At 51.8% G+C, this 23,524-nt stretch overlaps 1 protein-coding gene across 1 annotated transcript; it reads left to right on the plus strand.

Moving 5' to 3' along the window:
* Nucleotides 1–2,286: 2,286 nt before the first annotated feature.
* CCDC102A (coiled-coil domain containing 102A) lies at nucleotides 2,287–19,838 on the plus strand. The gene is made up of 9 exons (XM_066583738.1): nucleotides 2,287–2,365; nucleotides 4,726–5,496; nucleotides 5,836–6,014; nucleotides 10,173–10,281; nucleotides 10,682–10,798; nucleotides 10,884–11,093; nucleotides 11,351–11,521; nucleotides 15,247–15,350; nucleotides 16,163–19,838. Exons 2-9 carry the CDS (start codon nucleotides 4,951–4,953, stop codon nucleotides 16,284–16,286), a joined length of 1,560 nt encoding a protein of 519 aa, XP_066439835.1. The 5' UTR covers nucleotides 2,287–2,365; nucleotides 4,726–4,950; the 3' UTR covers nucleotides 16,287–19,838.
* The last annotated feature ends 3,686 nt before the right edge of the window (nucleotides 19,839–23,524 follow it).

Here is a 23,524-nt window from a genome sequence, read left to right on the forward strand (position 1 = left end):
CGGCCTCCTGCGGTATATACGTGTGCGGCCTCCTGTGGTATATACGTGTGCGGCCTCCTGTGGTATATACGTGTGTGGCCTCCTGTGGTATATACGTGTGCGGCCTCCTGCGCTGACCTGTGGTATATACGTGTGCGGCCTCCTGCGGGATATACGTGTGCAGCCTCCTGCGGTATATACGTGTGCAGCCTCCTGCGGTATATACGTGTGCGGCCTCCTGCGCTGACCTGCGGTATATACGTGTGCGGCCTCCTGCGGTATATACGTGTGCGGCCTCCTGCGCTGACCTGCGGTATATACGTGTGCGGCCTCCTGCGGTATATACGTGTGCGGCCTCCTGCGGTATATACGTGTGCGCCCTCCTGCGCTGACCTGCGGTATATACGTGTGTGGCCTCCTGCGGTATATACGTGTGCGGCCTCCTGCGGTATATACGTGTGCGCCCTCCTGCGCTGACCTGCGGTATATACGTGTGCGGCCTCCTGCGGTATATACGTGTGCGGCCTCCTGCGGTATATACGTGTGCGGCCTCCTGCGGTATATACGTGTGCGCCCTCCTGCGGTATATACGTGTGCGGCCTCCTGCGGTATATACGTGTGCGGCCTCCTGCGGTATATACGTGTGCGGCCTCCTGCGGTATATACGTGTGCGGCCTCCTGTGGTATATACGTGTGCGGCCTCCTGCGCTGACCTGTGGTATATACGTGTGCGGCCTCCTGCGGGATATACGTGTGCAGCCTCCTGCGGTATATACGTGTGCAGCCTCCTGCGGTATATACGTGTGCGGCCTCCTGCGGTATATACGTGTGCGGCCTCCTGCGCTGACCTGCGGTATATACGTGTGCGGCCTCCTGCGGTATATACGTGTGCGGCCTCCTGCGCTGACCTGCGGTATATACGTGTGCAGCCTCCTGCGGTATATACGTGTGCGGCCTCCTGCGCTGACCTGCGGTATATACGTGTGCGGCCTCCTGCGGTATATACGTGTGCGGCCTCCTGCGCTGACCTGCGGTATATACGTGTGCGGCCTCCTGCGGTATATACGTGTGCGGCCTCCTGCGGTATATACATGTGCGCCCTCCTGCGCTGACCTGCGGTATATACGTGTGCGGCCTCCTGCGCTGACCTGCGGTATATACGTGTGTGGCCTCCTGCGGTGACCTGCGGTATATACGTGTGTGGCCTCCTGCGGTATATACGTGTGCGGCCTCCTGCGGTATATACGTGTGTGGCCTCCTGCGGTATATACATGTGCGGCCTCCTGCGCTGACCTGCGGTATATACGTGTGCGGCCTCCTGCGGTATATACGTGTGCGGCCTCCTGCGCTGACCTGCGGTATATACGTGTGCAGCCTCCTGCGGTATATACGTGTGCGGCCTCCTGCGCTGACCTGCGGTATATACGTGTGCGGCCTCCTGCGGTATATACGTGTGCGGCCTCCTGCGCTGACCTGCGGTATATACGTGTGCGGCCTCCTGCGGTATATACGTGTGCGCCCTCCTGCGGTATATACGTGTGCGGCCTCCTGCGGTATATACGTGTGCGGCCTCCTGCGGTATATACGTGTGCGCCCTCCTGCGCTGACCTGCGGTATATACGTGTGCGCCCTCCTGCGCTGACCAGCGGTATATACGTGTGTGGCCTCCTGCGGTGACCTGCGGTATATACGTGTGTGGCCTCCTGCGGTATATACGTGTGCGCCCTCCTGCGGTATATACGTGTGCGCCCTCCTGCGGTATATACGTGTGCGGCCTCCTGCGGTATATACGTGTGTGGCCTCCTGCGGTATATACGTGTGCGGCCATCTATGCTGTATTCCAGGTATACTGGTGACACAGCAGATCGAGGAATGTTAAATGGCGCTCACTGTGAAAACTCGTTCCCATGCCGATAATTTGCGCCGCCATGAGCGCGTTGGCCGGTGTGTAACCCCCTCCCAGCCTCCACAGGTGGGGGCGCTCCTGAGCTAACGTCCCACCATCCCGGTACGTACCGCCATCACATCACGCTATTTACTACAAACATGGCCGTTTCGTGGCGTTTCTTCGCTCTCGCTGCGGTTTCTCGCGGTGACGGGTCGCTTTATTGGCGGATTTTCTACAGAAAAAGAGGAACAGCTAAAAATGTATAAAAACACGGAAATAAGAAGAAGTCCCACAAAAGACCCTCTCAGGCCGAGCGGAGACCCCCGGGGACCCCCAGAGACCCCCGCAGCCGCCGCCGGTGCGTCGGAGGGGGAGGCCACAGCGGGCACAGCGCCGCCCGGAGGCGGGGGAGGAGGCGGTCGGGCCGGGCGGGGCTCGCCTCTCACGGGAAGTTGGGAAGTTGGGAAGTTTCTGCGGCTGTCGGGATCCGGGCTACAGGTCAGTAAGAGCGGCGGCCGGGAGGACGGAGCCCCGGAGCCGGGGAGCCCGAGGGGCAGGCGGACACCGCCCGGACATTGTACCCCCAGGATATACACTGCACCCCTGTATGCTACTCCTTGGTTGCACCCCAACATATACACCGCACTGCTATATACTACCGCCAAACCGTACCCCAACATTATACACGGCACCCCCTTATACCACCCCCAGGATATGCACTGCACCTTATAGTACTCTATACTGCACCCCAGTAACATAAGCTGCACCCCCTTATATAGTACTCTAATACTGCACCCCAGTAACATAAGCTGCACCCCCTTATATAGTACTCTAATACTGCACCCCAGTAACATAAGCTGCACACCCTTATATAGTACTCTAATACTGCACCCCAGTAACATAAGCTGCACCCCGTTATATAGTACTCTAATACTGCACCCCAGTAACATAAGCTGCACCCCCTTATATAGTACGCCAACATTATATACACTGTATCCATCTAGACTGCTCCTGGTCTGCACCCCAACATATAAACTGCACTGCTATATACTACCCCCAGACTGTACCCCAATATTATATACACACCGCACCCCTGTATGCTACTTCCTGGCTGCACCCCAATATTATATACACTGCACCCCAATATTATATACACACCGCACCCCTGTATTTACACTGCACCCCAATATTATATACACCGCACCCCTGTATGCTACTCCCTGGCTGCACCCCAATATTATATACACTGCACCCCTGTATTATATACACTGCACCCCTGTATGCTACTCCCTGGCTGCACCCCAAGACATACACTGCAATCCCTTTTATAGTACTCTATTACTGCACCCCGTTATATAATACACCAACATTATACACACCGCACCCCTGTATGCTACTCCCTGGCTGCTCCCCAATATTATATACACTGCACCCCTGTATGCTACTTCCTGGCTGAAGCCCAACATATATACTGCACTGCTATATACTACCCCAGACTGCACCCCAACATTATGTACACTGCACCCCAACATTATGTACACTCTGCTGCTCGCCCATCCTGTCCCCCCATATAGTGCTGTATAGAACACCTTGACTGTAAATCTGTGCATATTATATACAGCACAACCCCGTATACTGTAACAGCACTTAGTACATATATATATATATATATATACCCCCCTGTAACCCTGTATGGTACTATATATCTCCTCATTATACGCCCGTACAGGACGGGAGATGCCGCCCCCCTATATATATAGTGGGGTGACGTCACCCGCGGAGCGCGGCCCCCATATATAATGAGAACTGATGCCAAACCGCAGGCAGGAATTCTCAGCAGATGTTTGTATTTGGCGTGCGGTGACGTCCTCGCTGCCAGTCCCCACGCAGATGGGTCTTATTAGCCGTCGCTGCACGGAACATTAACACCCCGGCCTCACGTTGTGCCCTCCGCTCGGACTCCGCAGCACCCCCTCCGCTCGGACTCCGCAGCACCCCCGAGGCTCGGACTCCGCAGCACCCCCGAGGCTCGGACTCCGCAGCACCCCCTCCGCTCGGACTCCGCAGCACCCCCTCCGCTCGGACTCCGCAGCACCCCCTCCGCTCGGACTCCGCAGCACCCCCTCCGCTCGGACTCCGCAGCACCCCCGGAGGCTCGGACTCCGCAGCACCCCCGGAGGCTCGGACTCCGCAGCACCCCCGGAGGCTCGGACTCCGCAGCACCCCCGGAGGCTCGGACTCCGCAGCACCCCCGGAGGCTCGGACTCTGCAGCACCTCCGAGGTTCCGCTGCACCTCCGAGGCATCCAGTGGGATGGGCAGCAGATCCCCCTACGTTGCTCGGTTTGTCCTCCGTGGGTCGGACTTGTTGAGGTCTGGGAGGAGAAGTTGTCACCTTTCTCTCTGTCCTGTCCGAAAGCACTCCCTGTAGTTCGGCCGGGGGCATCATCCCACTGAAGGCGCTGCCGCGGGGGAATCCCGCCGCCATGAAGGGGGCCTTCTCTGTCCAATGTTAGGTAGCTGGTCCGTATCACACCCACATGGTGCCAGGACCCAAGTACCCAGTAGAACATTGCCCATCACACTGCCCATCACACTGCCCTACCAGCTTGTCATCTTCCCATCCTGCTGCCATCTCTTCCCCAGGTAAATGGCGCACCCGGGCGTCTACAGGATGCAACATGTGGTTCATCAGACCAGGCCGTCACCTTCCATTGCTCCAGTTCTGATGCCCGTTGTAGATGCTCATAGGGGGGGACAGAGGTTCCGTGGGCACGTTGATGGTTCTGCAGCCCCCGTACCCAGCAGACATGTGCTAGAAAAGCTTCTTTCTGGTAACGTTTTTGCTTCTTCTTCTAGATGACGATCTTCTGTTTGCACCAAGGAGGACCAGATACAAGTCCCGTCTCCCGAGGAGATGCTCCATGTGTCCAGCTGATGCCCATATACCCCTCCTTTCACAGAGGATGAGGGGCTGCTGGTAGTGTTTGTTCTGTTGTCTGAGGGGGCTCAGCGTCTCCAGGAGCCTGTCCCCCTCAGACATTTGTCATCCAGCCTTCTAGTGGCCTCTGCCCTCCGGTCACAATGAGTCAGAGCAGCGCTCCGAGCTCCCGGCTGCTGGACTCCCCGCTGCTGTTGCAGAGCTCGGAGCTCCTCTGCAGTTTGGGGGGTGCTCAGCCGGAGCGGGTGCGACATCCAGACTCTCTTACCCCTTCACCAAAGAGTCTCCCACCATCACCCATCCCCCAGACTTCTGTTCCTATGTCTGTCGGCGACTGGGAGAGTCGCGAGGAGCTCCGACAGCGAGAGCTAGAGGAGGCCAGGGCGCGAGCCTCTCAGATGGAGAAGACCATGCGCTGGTGGTCGGACTGCACCGCCAACTGGAGAGAGAAGTGGAGCAAAGTGAGAGCCGAGCGGAACAAGGCCCGGGAGGAGGGCGTGCAGCTACGCAACCGCCTCGAAGTCCTGAGCAAAGAGCTGAGCGCTCTGAAAAGAGAGCGTCAGGAGTCTTGCACTGAGATGGAGCAACTCCGCAGGGAGGTCGAGAGACTACATGGCAAAGAGCAAGCGACCCCAGAGCCGGAGGAGCCGGTGCGGGACGTGGACACAGAGAAACCCCTCAAGATCAAGGTAAGATCACAGAACTCCCGGGAAGTGCGAGAGGCAATCTCCAACGAGATCTCCTGCGGTTGCTTCCAAAGCTGCAGCGTCTCGCTTTCCTTAACGTGCGCTGAGCGATCGCAGTATATTGCAGATGTCACCTTTCCCGTGATGTCACGATGCATGTAGATGGAGGGCGTGATGTCACGATGCATGTAGATGGAGGGCGTGATGTCACGATGCATGTAGATGGAGGGCGTGATGTCACCGATTCCCAAGCTGCAGCGTTGGTAGCAATCACAGGAGACTCGTGAATGAGGCGTCTCCCCAGGACTAACCTCCTCACAGACCTACCTCTACTGATTTCAGGAGATGGACGTAGATAACCTGCGCCCGGAGGGCTGTGAGCAGCACAATGGAGACTCGTCCCGCAGCCCAAGACCCCGGCACTGGGAAGACAGAGACCCCACTGAGGAGGAGGCGTCCAGGATCAACGCCCTGAAGCTGAGAATGGACGAAAGTCAGAAGCTTCTTCTAAAGGAGAGGGAGTGAGTCGGGGACGGCCTCTATAGGGTGTATATGGGCTCTGTGTATATAGGAGCAGATTTACTAATCCAGCCTGATGTAACGAGCGCCGATCAACATGCAGGTCAATCGGCGCACATTTTATTTCTTTTACGAGGGCCAAGAATGAGGCCGATTTAACACGAGCGACAGCGATATCGCCACGAGAAAATCGCAGCAGTATCACATCTGTGCTTTGTGCGATATCACGATTTTGTAAGGGGATGGAGGGTTGAAATATAAGCCCTACCCTGAAAATAAGTCCTACCTTCTTTACGCATTGCATGAAAATGGCGTTTTTGTGATGCAACAGAAGGGAAGGCCCCAGGGAAACACGGGCTACAAATCATCGCTAATCATGGCTGTATAGAGCATGCCGCGATTTTTTTTCTCGCAATGTAGCCACCTACAAAACATCGCTCGTGAAGGAAACCATTGGAAACCATGAACTTTACATACATGCGTTTGTAGTACTGTTGCATTGCGAGAAAATTGCGCAATTTTGTCGCCCATGTGAAACCGCCCTCAGTTTGTGGGGATGAATGAATTGTAGTGTGATCTTTCGTCCCCATAAGCCGGTTCTTCGTCTCGCTGGTCACACGGGGACCTCTGATCAGCTGACCAATAAGCGTTCACTTGTTTATTGGCCGATCATCGGTCCTTTCAGATGGGCTGATTGTCCGGTAATCGAATATCTGGAGGAACGTGTCTGCCCAATAATCCGGCTGTATAGAGGCCCCTTTGGCCTTCGTTGACGTGACGTCATTTAGCCGCAGATTTGGGCGCCGATTCTTCGGTGAAATCTACGACATTTTAAGATTCTACTCAATGCCGTGAGAATCCATGTTGTTTGTACGGCACAGATTACTAAATCCACGTTGCAGAAACAAAGAATTGGCAAGTCAACTCTTGGTGAAAAATTTGCGCAGAAAACAAGTCCGGCAGCGATTGGTGGATTTGGCCCTTTGAATGGCGATAAATGCGAATGAGATTTTGCATAAAAATCCGTGCCAGAGCCCCCAAGCTCCGAGTTCTGCCGCAGATTAAACTGTCAGATCCACGTTAGAAAACTCCACCGTAGATCTGACCCCGTATAATCCGCGTGAATGTGCCGTTATGGGTGCACCGTGTAAGCTCACACCCAGCGCGATAAATGTGCGCCAGGCATATCAGCTGCTCAGGATGGATGAATTATCTGCCGCATCTTTTATCTCACCTTATACCACCTATTGGTTGCTTCACTTCGCACTAGTATTTTACGCCTAATTTTGGCGTATTTTAAGCCACACCTCTTTCTGTCAGACCAACTTATCAGGGGAGGCGTAGAAAGTGTCTAACACAACAAATGGGGTGGACGACGTGTAAAGCCCATGAACATTGAGGCAGCAGTCTGGTGTATTCATCTTAGTGAGTCTACATGTATCATATCTACAGTATATGGGGGGTGTATATCGCAGTATATAGAGGCTGTTTAGGTTCTATATAGGACATGTATATCGCAGTATATACAGGCTGTATTGTATCTATATGGGTGTGTGTAGAGGTGGTATAATCTTTCTATGGGATGTCTGTATATGGAGGCTGTGTAGGTCCTATATGGGATCTGTCTGTATATCCCCTATGTGGGATGTGTCTAAGACTTGTCATAGAATGGTAGAGTTGGAAGGGACCTCCAGGGTCATCAGGTCCTCCGGGGTCATCGGGTCCAGCCCCCTGCTCAGTGCAGGATCACTAAATCATCCCAGACAGATGTCTGTCCATCCTCTGAAGACTTCCATTGAAGGAGAACTTAACACCTCCCATGGCAACCTGTTCCACTCATTGATCCCCCGTCACTGTCTAATATCTAATCTGTGTCTCCTCCCTTTCAGTTTCATCCCATTGCTTCTAGTCTTTCCTTGTGCAGATGAGAATAGGGCTGATCCCTCTGCACTGTGACAGCCCTTCAGATATTTGTAGACCGCTATTAAGTCTCCAGATGAGGTCTGACTAAGGGGATAATGACCTCACGTGATCTAGACTCTATGCTTCTCTTAATACATCCCAGAATTGTGTTTGCCTTTTTGGTTGGTGCATCACATTGTTGACTCATGTTCAGTCTATGATCTATTAGTATACCCAGGTCTTTTTCACATGTGCTGCTGCTTAGCCCAATTCCTCCCATTCTGTATGTGCTTTCTTCATTTTTCTTGCCCAGATGTAGGACTTTGCATTTCTCCTTGTTAAATACCATTCTGTTAGTCGCCGCCCACTGTGCAAGATTTTCTAGGTCTTTTTGAATCCCCCCTCTCTCTTCCCTAGTGTTATCTATCCCTCCTAGCTTTGTGTCATCAGCAAATTTGATCAGTTTCCCATCAATTTCCTCCTCCAGATCATCTATAACAATGCTGACCAACACTGGGCCTCGGACAGAGCCTTGTGGTCCCCACTTGATACATTCTTCCCCTTGGATGTGCAGCCATTTATGACCACTCTTTGAGTACGATCACTCAGCCAGTTGTGAATCCACCTAACAGTTGCCTTGTCAATCCCAGATTTGGTCATTTTTTCAATAAGTATGGTATGAGATGCTTTGTCAAATGCTTTACTAAAGTCTAGATATACTATATCCACCACAGTTCCCTGACCCAGATGGTGATACTGTCATAAAAGAAAATTAGATTTGTCTGGCATGACTTGTTTGTTACAAACCCATGCTGGCTCTGGTTAATTACTCCATTCTCATCCAAGTACTTTCATATAAAATGTTTAATAATATGTTGAAGATCTTTCCCGGTATAGAAGTCAGGCTCACAGGCCTGTAGTTTCCTGGATCCACCTTCTTCCCTTTTTTGAAGGAAGGAACAACATTTCCCCTTTTCCAATCTTCTGGGACTTCTCCTGTTCTCCAAGAATTTTCACAGATTCTGGCGTGTGGTTCAGCAATTACCTCCGCTGCTTCCTTCAGTATCCTATGATTCCACGAACTTTACAGCCTCTAGATACAGAGACATCCCATATAAGGCCTATACCACCTCTATACGCATCCCATGCTAAAGTTTTAAGTGGGATGTGTCACTGGCTTTTATAGGTCTTATGAGATGTGTGTGTATATAAAGGCTGTATAGGTCCTCTATATGGGATGTGTCTATATAAAGGGTGTATATAGGTGTTATATGGGATGGATATATAAGGGCTGTATAGGTCTTATATGTGATGTGTGTAGAGAATGTATAAATATATTGGATGTGTACGGTATATTAGGCTATATAGGTCATATATGTGTGTATATATAAAGACTGTATAGGTCTTATATTAGATGTGATTATGAGGCGTTATAGGTTTTATGTGGGAAGTGTATATAGATGGTGTGACGGTCTTATACAGGCTCTATGTACAGATACATACATCCCATATAGGGAGTGTGTATTTAGTGGCTGTAGAGGTATTGAATGAGATGTGTGTTTATTTGGAGACCACACTATATAGGCCTTCTATGGGATGTGTATAGAGGTTGTAAAGGCCCCATATGGTATGTGTCTGTATGAGGCAGTATATATCCTATGGGGGATGTGCATATATAAAGGCCTTATAAGGGTGTTATATGGTATGTATGTTTGTGTGTATATGTATAGAGGCTGCGTAGATCCTATATTGTTCGATGTGCGTGCATTAAAGCCCTATAGTGTGTGTATAGAGACTGTATGAGTCTAATATACGATGTGTCTATAAGGCTTTATAGGTCCTATAAGGAATGTGTATAGAGAGACTATATAGGCTGTATATGCAGATACCCTATATGGGATGTAGGTATGTGTATGTAGAGACTATATAGGTTTTAAATGGTGTGTGTGTATAGGGATGTGTCTATAGAGGTTGTATAAACCCTATATGGGATGTTTCTGCAGGAGGCTGTATATGTCTTATATTGAATTTGCGTATATAGAGGCTGCATAGGTCTTAGACACTATATGCAGATTCATACATCCCATATAGGCCCTACAAGAGTGTGTATATAGAGTCTGTGTAGGTCCTATGTAGGGTGTGTTTACATAACCTTTTGTATGTGTGGTCATTAGGCCTGTATGGCCCCGTATATTACCATATGGGGAGGCGTCTTCGCTCCTCGTCTGTCCGTTCTACAATGTTTCCTCTTTGTATAGAGACAAGATGATTCTAAGTAAGAACATTGAGAAGATGGAGGCCGAGATCAGCCAGTGGAAGATGAAATGTGAGGAGCTGAGCAAGTCCAGGCAGGAGGCCGTCACCCAGGTGAGACACCGCCAAAGAACCGGCGCAATCGGCATTAAGTCAGGGGAAACGGGCCTGATGTGTGGGTGGAGTCATCTGATGGGGGAGGGGCTAGATCAGTGTTTAGTCAAGAGGGATGGGACTTATGTTTGGGTGGGGTCAATTGATGATATGTGGAGGGGCTATATAGGTGTAGTCATGGGTGTGGCCGTTTCATAATAGGGGAAGGACTAAATGATTTAGTCATGGAGTGGTACTGATGTGTGGGCGGGGTTATCTGAAAATATGGGAGGGGCTCTATCAATGTACAGTCAAAAGGAATGTGACTGTGAGCTGGGTTATCTGCTTGTGGGAGGGGCTCTCTACAATGGCAGCAGCGGGCGTACCCCACAAGGCTCCTCATGTGCCCCTTTGTCTCCAGGTCACCCTCCTCAGAGAGCGGCACCAGGATGAGTTGGGTCGAATCTCTGAAGATCTGCAGGATGAGCTCGGGGTGCGCTCCAGCATGGATAAGAAGCTGGCGGAGCTCAGGGCGGAGGTAGCAGTCTGCTCTTTTTGCCATTTTCACTCCCTTGTCATGTTGCCATTTTTTTTATGTGGACACTTCTGTATGGTCTGTATAGATGGAGGGACTCCAGGCGGAGAACGCGGAGGAGTGGGGCCGGCGGGAGAGACTGGAGACGGACAAACTCAATCTGGAACGAGAGAACAAGAAGCTGCGGCTTCAGATCCAAGACCTGGAAGAGATCCTGACCCGGAAGAGGAGACAGACTGTCAGCGCCCTGGACACCGACCTGAAGTCCATCCAGGCGGAGCTCTACGAGAAGAACAAGGCAAGGATAACGTAATATAGAAGAAATGCCCCCATTACACCGTAACTCACCGTCCTTGTAAAACTGTCCCATTTTATAGTCGTGCACAAATGATCAGAGACAACGCCACCCCCGTCTCCTGCCAGACGTATCCTAGCTCACACAGTGGTCCCTGACTGGTCTTGCACAGTCCTGGATCCCTTCCTGCCCCATCTGGAGGTGTCCTCGTTGCGTTCAGCTGTAGTCACCTTTTGCTTACAATTGACCGTTAACCCTAGGAACTGTCAGACCTGCGTCATAATCACGCCAAGATGAAGAAGCAGCACTATGAGAAGTCAGCGGAGCTCGCGCATGCCAGCCGACGCATGGAGCAGCTGGAGGGGGAGGTGAAGAAGCTGCGCCTCCGGGTGGAGGAGCTGAAGAAGGAGCTGGGGCAGGCGGAGGACCAGGTAACGGAGGGCGTCCTCCAGAGGGCGAGGACATGGCCGTCACGATTTACTAAGATCCAAATTGTCTGATCTGCTATTACTGACCTCCTCTCACATGGACACAACCCACCAGCATTACTGACCTCCGACAACCCCCCCCCCCCATCATGGCGGAGAGTTTAGCAACGTGACAACAGAACGGTAGAAATCTTTGTAAATGCTTTAAAATGAAAAACTCCCATTCAGCGATGCCATAAGTATTCACACCCTGGACTCAGCACTTTGGTGAAGCAGTGACTCCAGCCTCCAGTCTTCTTGGGGATGATGCCACAAGGTTTGCACCCCTGGATTTGGGGGTTTCCTGCCCTCTGTCAGGTTGGATGGGGGCTGTGGACAGCCATTGTCAGGTCTCTCCAGAGGTGTCCCATTGGGTTCAGGGCTCTGGCTGGGCCACTCAAGGACATTCACAGAGTTGTCCTCACTCCTGGGTGGTCTTGGCTGGGGTCTTAGAGTCATTGTCTTGTTGGAAGGTGACCCTTCTGCCCGGTCTGAGGTCCCTTGTGCTCTGGATCAGGTTGTCATTATCTCTGTACTTTGCTCCATTCAGCTTTCCACCCACCCTGACCAGTCTTCCCTCCCCCACCATAATAGTTTGGGGGTCGGCGGCTCTAGGAAGAGTCCTGGTTGTTCTTCCATGTAAGTATCATGGGGGCCGCTGGGCTCTTTGGGACTTTCAGGGCAGCAGAAATGTTTTTGTAGCTTCTCCAGATCTGAGGCTCCACACAATCCTGTCTCTGAGCTCTGCAGGCAGTTCTCCTCCTCATGGACTGGTTTTGGCTCTGATATGCATAGTGAGCGGTGAGACCTTATATAGACAGGTGGGGGGGTCTTATGGCCAATCATCTGAATTTCCCACAGGTGACTCCAATAAAGGTGTAGAAACACCTCAGATATGATCAAGAGAAATGGGAGCCGCAGAGCTAAATGTCAGGTGTCCTACCAAGGGGTGCGAATACTTATGTCAATGCAGAATGTTGTTTTTTCTTTTTTTAATGTACAAAGACTTCTAACAATCTGTTATCAGAATGCAGAATGAAAACAAGACCACAACATAACAAAATGTAAAATAAGGGTGAGCGGGTCTGCAGGCGTCCCAGATACATTGTAATTACATGGGATCTGTACAACTTATGCCACAGTAACCGTTTTTCATCCTTTGCTGCTGACAACCAGCCTCTCTGATGTAGACGCTCCGTAGAGGTTGTCATGCAGCTGTTGACTGGTGATTTATATATTTGTGTGTTATTAGTCTGATCTGCCATTCATGCATCTGGAGCAGACTGTCTGCTCCCTCGTCTGGTCTCCGGCTGACTGTCTGCTCCCTCGTCTGGTCTCCGGCTGACTGTCTGCTCCCTCGTCTGGTCTCCGGCTGACTGTCTGCTCCCTCGTCTGGTCTCCGGCTGACTGTCTGCTCCCTCGTCTGGTCTCCGGCTGACTGTCTGCTCCCTCGTCTGGTCTCCGGCTGACTGTCTGCTCCCTCGTCTGGTCTCCGGCTGACTGTCTGCTCCCTCGTCTGGTCTCCGGCTGACTGTCTGCTCCCTCGTCTGGTCTCCGGCTGACTGTCTGCTCCCTCGTCTGGTCTCCGGCTGACTGTCTGCTCCCTCGTCTGGTCTCCGGCTGACTGTCTGCTCCCTCGTCTGGTCTCCGGCTGACTGTCTGCTCCCTCGTCTGGTCTCCGGCTGACTGTCTGCTCCCTCGTCTGGTCTCCGGCTGACTGTCTGCTCCCTCGTCTGGTCTCCGGCTGACTGTCTGCTCCCTCGTCTGGTCTCCGGCTGACTGTCTGCTCCCTCGTCTGGTCTCCGGCTGACTGTCTGCTCCCTCGTCTGGTCTCCGGCTGACTGTCTGCTCCCTCGTTTGGTCTCCGGCTGACTGTCTGCTCCCTCGTCTGCTCTCCGGCTGACTGTCTGCTCCCTCGTCTGCTCTCCGGCTGACTGTCTGCTCTCTCGTCTGGTCTCCGGCTGACTGTCTGCTCTCTCGTCTGGTCTCCGGCTGACTGTCTGCTCTCTCGTCTGGTCTCCGGCTGACTGTCTGCTCTCTCGTCTGGTCTTCGGCTGACTGTCTGCTCTCTCGTCTTGTCTTCGGCTGACTGTCTGCTCCCTCGTCTGGTCTTCGGCTGACTGTCTGCTCCCTCGTCTGGTCTTCGGCTGACTGTCTGCTCCCTCGTCTGGTCTTCGGCTGACTGTCTGCTCCCTCGTCTGGTCTTCGGCTGACTGTCTGCTCCCTCGTCTGGTCTTCGGCTGACTGTCTGCTCCCTCGTCTGGTCTCCGGCTGACTGTCTGCTCCCTCGTCTGGTCTCCGGCTGACTGTCTGCTCCCTCGTCTGGTCTCCGGCTGACTGTCTGCTCCCTCGTCTGGTCTCCGGCTGACTGTCTGCTCCCTCGTCTGGTCTCCGGCTGACTGTCTGCTCCCTCGTCTGGTCTCCGGCTGACTGTCTGCTCCCTCGTCTGGTCTCCGGCTGACTGTCTGCTCCCTCGTCTGGTCTCCGGCTGACTGTCTGCTCCCTCGTCTGGTCTCCGGCTGACTGTCTGCTCCCTCGTCTGGTCTCCGGCTGACTGTCTGCTCCCTCGTCTGGTCTCCGGCTGACTGTCTGCTCCCTCGTCTGGTCTCCGGCTGACTGTCTGCTCCCTCGTCTGGTCTCCGGCTGACTGTCTGCTCCCTCGTCTGGTCTCCGGCTGACTGTCTGCTCCCTCGTCTGGTCTCCGGCTGACTGTCTGCTCCCTCGTCTGGTCTCCGGCTGACTGTCTGCTCCCTCGTCTGGTCTCCGGCTGACTGTCTGCTCCCTCGTCTGGTCTCCGGCTGACTGTCTGCTCCCTCGTCTGGTCTCCGGCTGACTGTCTGCTCCCTCGTCTGGTCTCCGGCTGACTGTCTGCTCCCTCGTCTGCTCTCCGGCTGACTGTCTGCTCCCTCGTCTGCTCTCCGGCTGACTGTCTGCTCCCTCGTCTGCTCTCCGGCTGACTGTCTGCTCCCTCGTCTGCTCTCCGGCTGACTGTCTGCTCCCTCGTCTGCTCTCCGGCTGGCTGTCTGCTCCCTCGTCTGCTCTCCGGCTGGCTGTCTGCTCCCTCGTCTGCTCTCCGGCTGGCTGTCTGCTCCCTCGTCTGCTCTCCGGCTGGCTGTCTGCTCCCTCGTCTGCTCTCCGGCTGGCTGTCTGCTCCCTCGTCTGCTCTCCGGCTGGCTGTCTGCTCCCTCGTCTGCTCTCCGGCTGGCTGTCTGCTCCCTCGTCTGCTCTCCGGCTGGCTGTCTGCTCCCTCGTCTGGGCTCCGGCTGACTGTCTGCTCCCTCGTCTGGGCTCCGGCTGACTGTCTGCTCCCTCGTCTGCTCTCCGGCTGACTGTCTGCTCCCTCGTCTGCTCTCCGGCTGACTGTCTGCTCCCTCGTCTGCTCTCCGGCTGACTGTCTGCTCCCTCGTCTGCTCTCCGGCTGACTGTCTGCTCCCTCGTCTGCTCTCCGGCTGACTGTCTGCTCCCTCGTCTGCTCTCCGGCTGACTGTCTGCTCCCTCGTCTGCTCTCCGGCTGACTGTCTGCTCCCTCGTCTGCTCTCCGGCTGACTGTCTGCTCCCTCGTCTGCTCTCCGGCTGACTGTCTGCTCCCTCGTCTGCTCTCCGGCTGACTGTCTGCTCCCTCGTCTGCTCTCCGGCTGACTGTCTGCTCCCTCGTCTGCTCTCCGGCTGACTGTCTCGTCTTCTCCCAGGCGGATGAGACGCAAAATCAGATGCGAAAATTACAGCGATCCCTCGATGAACAGACGGAGCTGAGCGAAAACCTGCAGGTTCAAGTGGAGCATCTACAGTCCCGGTATGTACGGGAACCGACATACGTGTGCGTGTCGGCTGAAGCATGTAGCACGCTACCAGTATCCTCCTATATACAAGAGGATAAAGACTATATACAACCAGACGATTTCCTTCAGTACACATAGGCAATGTCCTCGTGTATATATAAGGAATATAGGGTATATAGAACTAGCTGATGTCATTATAAGCATGCATCATATAGTCTAGATAGAACTGTCCGATATCCTTATACACAGGATATAGACTATATAGAACTGGCCAATATGCTTATACACAGGCTATAGACTATATACATATGGGATATAGAACAGGCTGATGTTCTCCTGTATACATATTTGATATTGACTATATAGAAACTGCAGAAGTCCTATACACCCAGTATATAGACTATATAGCACCAGTGGATGTACTCGTATACATATGGGTTATAGCCTATATAGAACAGTCAACGTCCTCGGGTACATACTGGATATAGAACAGGCTGATGTCCTGTATACAAACGGGATATAGACTGTATAGAGTCGTCAGATATCCTATACATACAGGATATAGAACTGGCCGATAAGCCCCATATATACACAGAATATAGACCATATAGATCCGGCTGATGTCTTTTCATATGCATCGGATGTAGATGATATAGACCCAATCAATACCCTCATATATACACAGGATATAGACTGTATAGCACTATCCTATAGACGCAGCACTTGAGGGGTCTCTCGACTAGGAAGCTATCTGCTTGAGGGGGTCATTATGTATATCTTCTCTCCATCCCGCGAGGACACTTAATGACTGTCTGTCTCCCCGCAGGCTACGGCGGCAGCAGAACCCTCCCCTTTTCGGGAAGCTGCGCACCTCTCGGTTTGGGAAGGATGACCCCGGGGAGACGGGAAGTGACCTCGATGAGGATGATCTTCAGATCCAAGTGCCGTAGCCGTGGCTTTGTGAAGGTCTCAGGACGTGTACAGACGGTCTCCAGTAATTGCCTATACCTCTTACCAGCAGCACCTTGTCAGCGTCTTGTCCACCTGCTCCATCATTGGTGCTCACAAGTGCTGGACGGCCGGCTCTGCTCACGTCATACCCTGATCTGCACCATTGGTGCCCAGGTGCTAGAATACCCGATGGAGAGCTGGGATAGCTGCAGCCCTCAACCCTCCCATCACAGGTCCTGCACCTCTAGTCCCAGTATGACCACTACCCATGATGCACCTCATCACTGGAAGAATACAGGTGTGTGCAGGCAGGTACGCAGCACACCTGCACTGACAGCCGCAGGACTGGCCTCTTCATCTTCATAACAAGTTCCAGCTTTCTGGGACCATATACTGAGTATATAATGGACCTCAGGTATAGAACTATTTAATGGACTGTACACTCCCAGCAGGTATGCTATAGACATATAATGGACTACATACCCCTGAATGCTAAACACATCCACTATGGTCCAATAGACCTCCAATAGGTGAATATAAGGTACGGTGTAGTATAGACACCCAGTATATGATAGCTCTATAATGCACTATGTACCTCTGACAGGCATATGACATACTATCCCAGCAGGTATACACTATGTTGACAAAAGTATTGGCACTCTTCTCCCCCCTCCCACCCCAAATCCAGGTGAAGGGGATATGCAAATTGGATGTGTGACCATTAGGTACAGTGGATGTGAACAAGGAAGAGAGGGCAAAGATTGCAAAGTCAAGATGTACCCTGATGATGGACACCGACCCGAAAATACTGAATGCTGCCATAAAGTCACAAGTTATTAGTTAGTTGTCGGGGGGGCAGATTTGTGTAATTTTTTCCACACTTAAGGATTGATTTCAGTTTGCTTTTCAATGGGATTGTACCGATAACGGGTCACACGGGAAGGGGGGGAATCTGAAATGGTTCATCTTTGTTGGATTTTTTAGCATGACAAAAACTTACAGGGGTGTGCAGACTTTTTATATCCATTGTATAAAGGAGAGGATCGCATAGGCAGATCCCAGTACAGAAACCATCAGAGGCCACCAGGTTTAGAGTTGACAGACTTCCAATGGGGTCTGGTGGTGGGATGTCACCTGCCAGCCAATCAGTACGGGACATCACCACTGTTGGTCATGTTATTGGGAGATGGAGACCATCCGGTGTGTGCGGTGCCGCCACGTTAAGGAAGAACTGGTCAACTGACAGAACGTGGACAGCGAAGCCTTGTAGGAGTTGTGAAGACATCACACACATCATCCGCCCTCGCTTGGGGGGGGTCTCACATCCATCAGCACCGGAACCATCCGTAGAGAACGGCATGTAAAGGGTTACCACGGACGAGCGGCTGCACACAACATGACAGCAGTTGATACTTGGATCATCGTTCTTGGCCTTTAAATGAGTGGAAGCAAGTGTTGTGGATGAATCACAGGACACCATCTTCCGGTCGGATGGTGGCACATGGATGTGGCGGTTGCCTGGAGGGCAGTTTCTATGTGACTACATCGTCCCAGCAGTGAAGTTTGGAGGCAGTTCTGTTATGGTGGGAGGTTTCTGCTGGGAAGGACGAGGGCCATTAGTTATAGTGAAGGCCACCCTCAACACCATTGGGTACAGAGACATCCCGGACGATGTGGCATCACCTCCCCTGTGGTAATACTCTGGTACAGCTCCGTGTCTCCACCAACATGACGAGCGCCATGGCATACGGCACGCAGCGGGGAAGAGCAGAACGTCTGCAGACTCATCCCATCAAGCGGGACGAACCAGAACGCCGTATCCGTGCGTCCAACATACCCATCATCCCCTGCAGCACTATCCGAAGCTCCTTGAGGAATGGAGACAAATCCCTCCACACATCTATGGGGATTTGGTGTAAAGGAACCGCGGAGGGCGACTGCAGTCATGGAGGCCAACGGAGGCCCAACACCAGATGGATATTTCATCAACTTCTATGTGTCTCAATACTTTTGCCAACATATTGTAATCGGTCTATAATAAACCGCAGCTTGCTGATGGGTGTATGATGGACTATAGAATCCCAGCAGGTATATAATGGATCTATAGACTGTTGATGAGTATACGATGACGGCCCTTTTACACTAAACGATTATCTTGCTGAATCGCGGGAATTTGAACGACGAATGATAATTTTTTTGTCCGGATCGTGGAGGCATGAAAATCAAACGAAGAGTATCCTGTGTAAGGCCTCGTGTCCACGGGGGAAATTCGGGCTGCATGCAGAATCCCGCAGCAGGTCCCTCTTTTCCTGCAGACATGAGGCCAGAAAATTCTGTATACTCACCTGTCCGGATGCTGCGGATCTGCCATCTGTCGCGGACGGATCTCCTTTCTTCGGCCTGGCAGATATGCTCACCACGCTGGCAGCGTGCCACACACGTGCGCCGTGCAAATTTTTTTTTTGAATGCTGGTTTTTCCGCGGTCCCGCGGCACAGCACAGTTAACAGCTGCCGATTTGCTGCGGGACCGGATGGCTCCCATAGGCTTCAATGGAAGCCGCGGGGGACCCACACGAAGGTAGAGCATGCTGCGGGTGTTTTCCGACACGTGCGACCCGCGCGTCAGGGAAAAATGACATCTGCAGGTATTTAATTACCTGCAGGTGCCCAATGCATCCCTATCGGCGCGGGTCATCCGTGCGGATTTTAAAATTCTAATTTGCCTGTGGACATTAGGGCAAAACCGTCCGTGGGTCATGTATGAACGACGGCCTGTTTACTGTGCATGGAGGAGGGTGGCCCAGAGCAATCTCCAGCTCACTTGCTCCCCCTCCATTCTCTGAGTGATCATCACTTCTGTGTGAAGTGCAGGAGCGACTACTTCTGGGAAGACTATTGGGCGCTTTTGCACTCAATAGTCGTCCCGTTTTAAGGAGCCCCAATGGACACCTAGCAGATTGTAACTGACTTATGCGATCACAGCGTCTTCTCTGATGAATACTTCACCCGTGGACGTACGGTGTTCCATATGATACAATGGCCTGTATGACCCCCTCGGTGAATAAACCTAACCTTGGCACTCTAGAACCACTAATATGTACTTCCACCTTCCGACCGCTGTGGAGTATTGGCCCCCATTTGTGTAGGTCACCGTTTTTTCTGGTGGCTTCATCTCGTAATCCCCGAATCTACATCAGTTATTCCTTGTACGAGTTATTCTATGTCTGACCCATATATAGGTAAATATACACTATCTACAGGGTTCTCCGCCCAGTTATGTATATGGGAGGCACCTGCATGACTGAAGGCCTCGGTCACCCTTTTGGGTGAGCCTTGGCGCCATATGTGACTCCAGATGATTTGTACGAGCGGATGTCGCTTGTTCTGCAGTATTCTATTTAGTGTCAGCAGGAACTGATTTAGGAAGGACCCCCTTCATAGAGTCCCCCTATAGCCTGGGGGGTGCTCTGCATGGTGCCTTATATTTAAGATTATTTTTATACTTTTCTGTAAGTTCAGCTATGTTCATGGAAATAAACTTGTTTTTATAGACTGTGCGTCCCGTGTGGTGTCAGGAAACTGTTGCTGAGGGGTATGGGGGGCGCCATCTCACACCCAGAGTCTTCTCTTACACCGCTGGGTCAAGCAGGAAGTGATGATGAAGCCAGTGTGTCCGGCTGAGGGTCATGGCCCTTAGAGCCCAGCGCCACATCTACTTTAGTGCGGATTCACACCACTGGGCCTGAAAAACGCTGCGGACAGATGTTCTATTAATGTCTAGCCTTTTCTCTCCTTGCTATAGACATCTGTGGGCAGAATGATTCAGCCCCCTCCCTTCTCCATAGCCATCTGTGGGCAGAATGATTCAGCCCCCTCCCTTCTGCATAGACATCTGTGGGCAGAATGATTCGGCCCCCTCCCTTCTCCATAGACATCTGTGGGCAGAATGATTCGGCCCCCTCCCTTCTCCATAGACATCTGTGGGCAGAATGATTCGGCCCCCTCCCTTCTCCATAGACATCTGTGGGCAGAATGATTCAGCCCCCTCCCTTCTCCATAGTCATCTGTGGGCAGAATGATTCGGCCCCCTCCCTTCTCCATAGACATCTCTGCAGTTCTAGTCGGTTCTGGCTGTTTATATAGAGAAGCTGGTTTCAGGCTCGTTAGCCGGCCGCCGGACAGAACTACACTGCACTTCACACCTGAGACATTACAGAGACGTCTTCACATTAATAAAAGGTGTAAATAAGAAGTTCCCTTGAGTCTTTCCACAAGGCACAGACTGATCACAAGGGCTTCCAGCTTCTGTTGACGGCTGCGGTCGCCATCACGTTGGGGCTGAGGTAGCCTTGATATCGTTCTTCCATGCTGCCACTATCCCGGTGAAGTCTTCCTCGGTTCATCATCACGGCACCCAACATATCCAGATAAGAATGGAAGAAGTGAATTGTGAGCGACCTCCGGCAGCCGCTGCTAAGGTGTTCCTTACAAGTTCAATGAGGTCGTCAGTCTGATGATTGCTAAGAAAGTTTTGCACAAGCAGCACAGATGAATCCCATGCAGCGAGTTTAGGCGCTCGTTGGATCTGAATGCGTCATCACACATTAATTTGCGGATTACGGGATCAAAAAAAAATCCTGTTTTAAGTTTGGCTTCATTTTGGTTTTTCTAACTTGTCCAACAGATACTGGAAACCGTTTCCGATCCACAGCCACAGCGGTTTCCCATCAGGCCCGGCTTAATGTGAAGCGGTGGGAGGTGCACGATCATCGGATCAGCCAGTGATGCGGGCTACATTGTATCTGCCGGCAGTGCGCTCGGCTCCGGGGGGCCGCTGCGTCACTTTGGAATGATCGCTCAGAAGCAGGAGAAACTATTTGTTACTTTTTGAATAATCCAGCGACATTAGCCGTCCGCGTGATGATCTTACGGTTCACGCCAAATCCTAGGCACAGCAAATGGCATTGCCTTCCTCTTGCCATGGCGCCGCTGTGTGAGACCGGAGTGGCACCCAGGGCAGCAGATTCATGTAGTTGGCTTATACCTTAGGCCGTGATGCGGCAGTGCTACAGACCGCCTGTAGGTGGAGCCCAGGCTTTCCTAGGGGTTCCTCCACACGAACAATGTTGTGTAGCCTGCGACATCGCGACACTACAAAATCGTAGCATGCTCTATACTGCCGCAACTTTTTTTTGTAGTCCATGTTTCCCTATGGAGGCTTCCTATATGTTGCGTCGCACAAAAAAATGCGGGTTTCATGCGGTGTGATGCAACTTTTACAGTAGGAAGTCCTACATAAAATAAGCCCTTGCTGCATAAAACTTTTTTAAAAAGAATACATCACCTTTCCGGCGCTGTCAGTTTTCCGAGCATCTTCCCTGAAGCTCCCCGGCAGTTGCTTGAAGTTCTTCTGCAGAGCTTCTTGGTTGGGATTTTGAAAATCCCCGCCTCCAGGAAGCTCTGCTTGTGATTGGTTCCTGAACGCGCAGCTCAGCCAATCAGAGACAGCATTCGATGAAACAATCACAGCGGTTCATCGAGTGCTGGCTCTAATTGGTTCTCGAGCGTTGGCCCAGCCAATCAGAGGCACAGCTTCCTGGAGGCGGGGCTTTTCAAAGTCTCGACCAGGAAGCTCTGCAGGAGACTTGAAGCAACTGCGGGGGAGATTCCGGGGAGATGACAGCGCCGGAGAGCTGATGTATTTTTTCTTTTTTTTTATGCAGCTCAGCCTTACATTAAAAAACTATAAATTTTGTATAGTGTAATCGTAGCGACCGAAAGAACGAGAAGTCGCTGTTTTTACTGTGTCATGAATGTCGTAAAGCAAATGCTCACCAAAAATCGCGCAGTTGCATTTTTTCCCATTTGTCCCCACATTATACGGTACACTAAATGGCAACACTGAAAATTACGACTCGTCCCACAAAAACCAACAAGCCCTCATGAGGCCGTGTAACAGGAAAACAAAAAAGGTTAGGGATTTTTTACATTGGGGAGGAGAAAAAAAAAAGGGCTGCAGTGGGAAGAGGTTAATGTATATAAGGGTCATTATTACTAAATGGGGATTTGAGGGGCGTTATTACTGAGCAATGTGGCAATTGCTTTGTGGGGCCTATAGAGAGCACAAAACTGGATATTACTGCCTGGGGCGGCATGGAGAGGGAAATTATGTTGAGGTCTGGAAAACGAAGAATCAAAGATGTCTGTCAGATTCTGCAGAGTCAAGTTGTGAGCGGTTGAAGTAGTCATGGTGGCCTGGGACAATCTGCCTACTTGTGTTTGCCCCATTGGCCGCTTGTTTTGGCCCAATCCACAACATGAGGACAGTCTGAAAATTTTTTCCAGGGCCACTTTGGGTTTCCAATCCAGCCCTGCATAGGGGTCACTTACTTTCCTCCCTGCACTGTGGATGATAACTGTCTGTCTGTTGTAAGTTACGCTGTCCTTGTATAGGATTGGGACGCGGACCTCATTGTATCAGTGATCAGAAATCCAAGCCGCCTGCAGACGAACGGATCGGTTCCGGATCCCGCTGCAGAATCGGACCCTGTGCCCGGTCGGCGTCTGCGCATACTGGTCGTTTCTTGTCTTCTGTACTGCGGACGGTCCGTCCGGCGCTTTGTCAGAGATGCGCAGTACTGATATATTTTTTTCAAACGCTTCGTTTTCCCGTGCCGTCATTAGGCGACGAGGCGGGCACTGCGGGGGTTCTGTAATGTCCATTTTGGTAGGGCTGCAGGTCGGACAGCTTCCATTGACTTCAATGTTCGTGTAAAGCCCGCACAGAAAAGGAACATGCTGCAATTTTTTCCCCCAGGAGCAGAAAATCACAGTCGCTGTCCGTATATATATATATACACAACGCACTGGTACATTACCCAGTATATACACACAGACAACGCACCGGTGTGTCTCCTAGTATATTCTATAAGTGTCAGGTGTGTCTATCTATCTTTAGTGCCCCTACTCTATGTGTATGAGGCGTGCAGTGCTCCCTCATACATCCAGTATAGGTGTCCAGATGTATATACTGCCCTATATATTCTGTATTGTCAGGTGTGTATATAGTGCCCCTCCCTAACCTATTTCACATATACTCTACAGGGGTAAGGGGATTATATATTGCTCTTTCCCCTATACATCCTATGTAAACTATAGGTGTCAGGTTTGTATATAGTGCCCCCTCCTTCATGTAACCTGTATATACTCTATAGATGCCAAGTGTGCATGTAGTGC

This window comes from Eleutherodactylus coqui, chromosome 11 (assembly GCF_035609145.1).
Source record: "Eleutherodactylus coqui strain aEleCoq1 chromosome 11, aEleCoq1.hap1, whole genome shotgun sequence".
NCBI classification, from domain to species: Eukaryota; Metazoa; Chordata; class Amphibia; order Anura; family Eleutherodactylidae; genus Eleutherodactylus; species Eleutherodactylus coqui.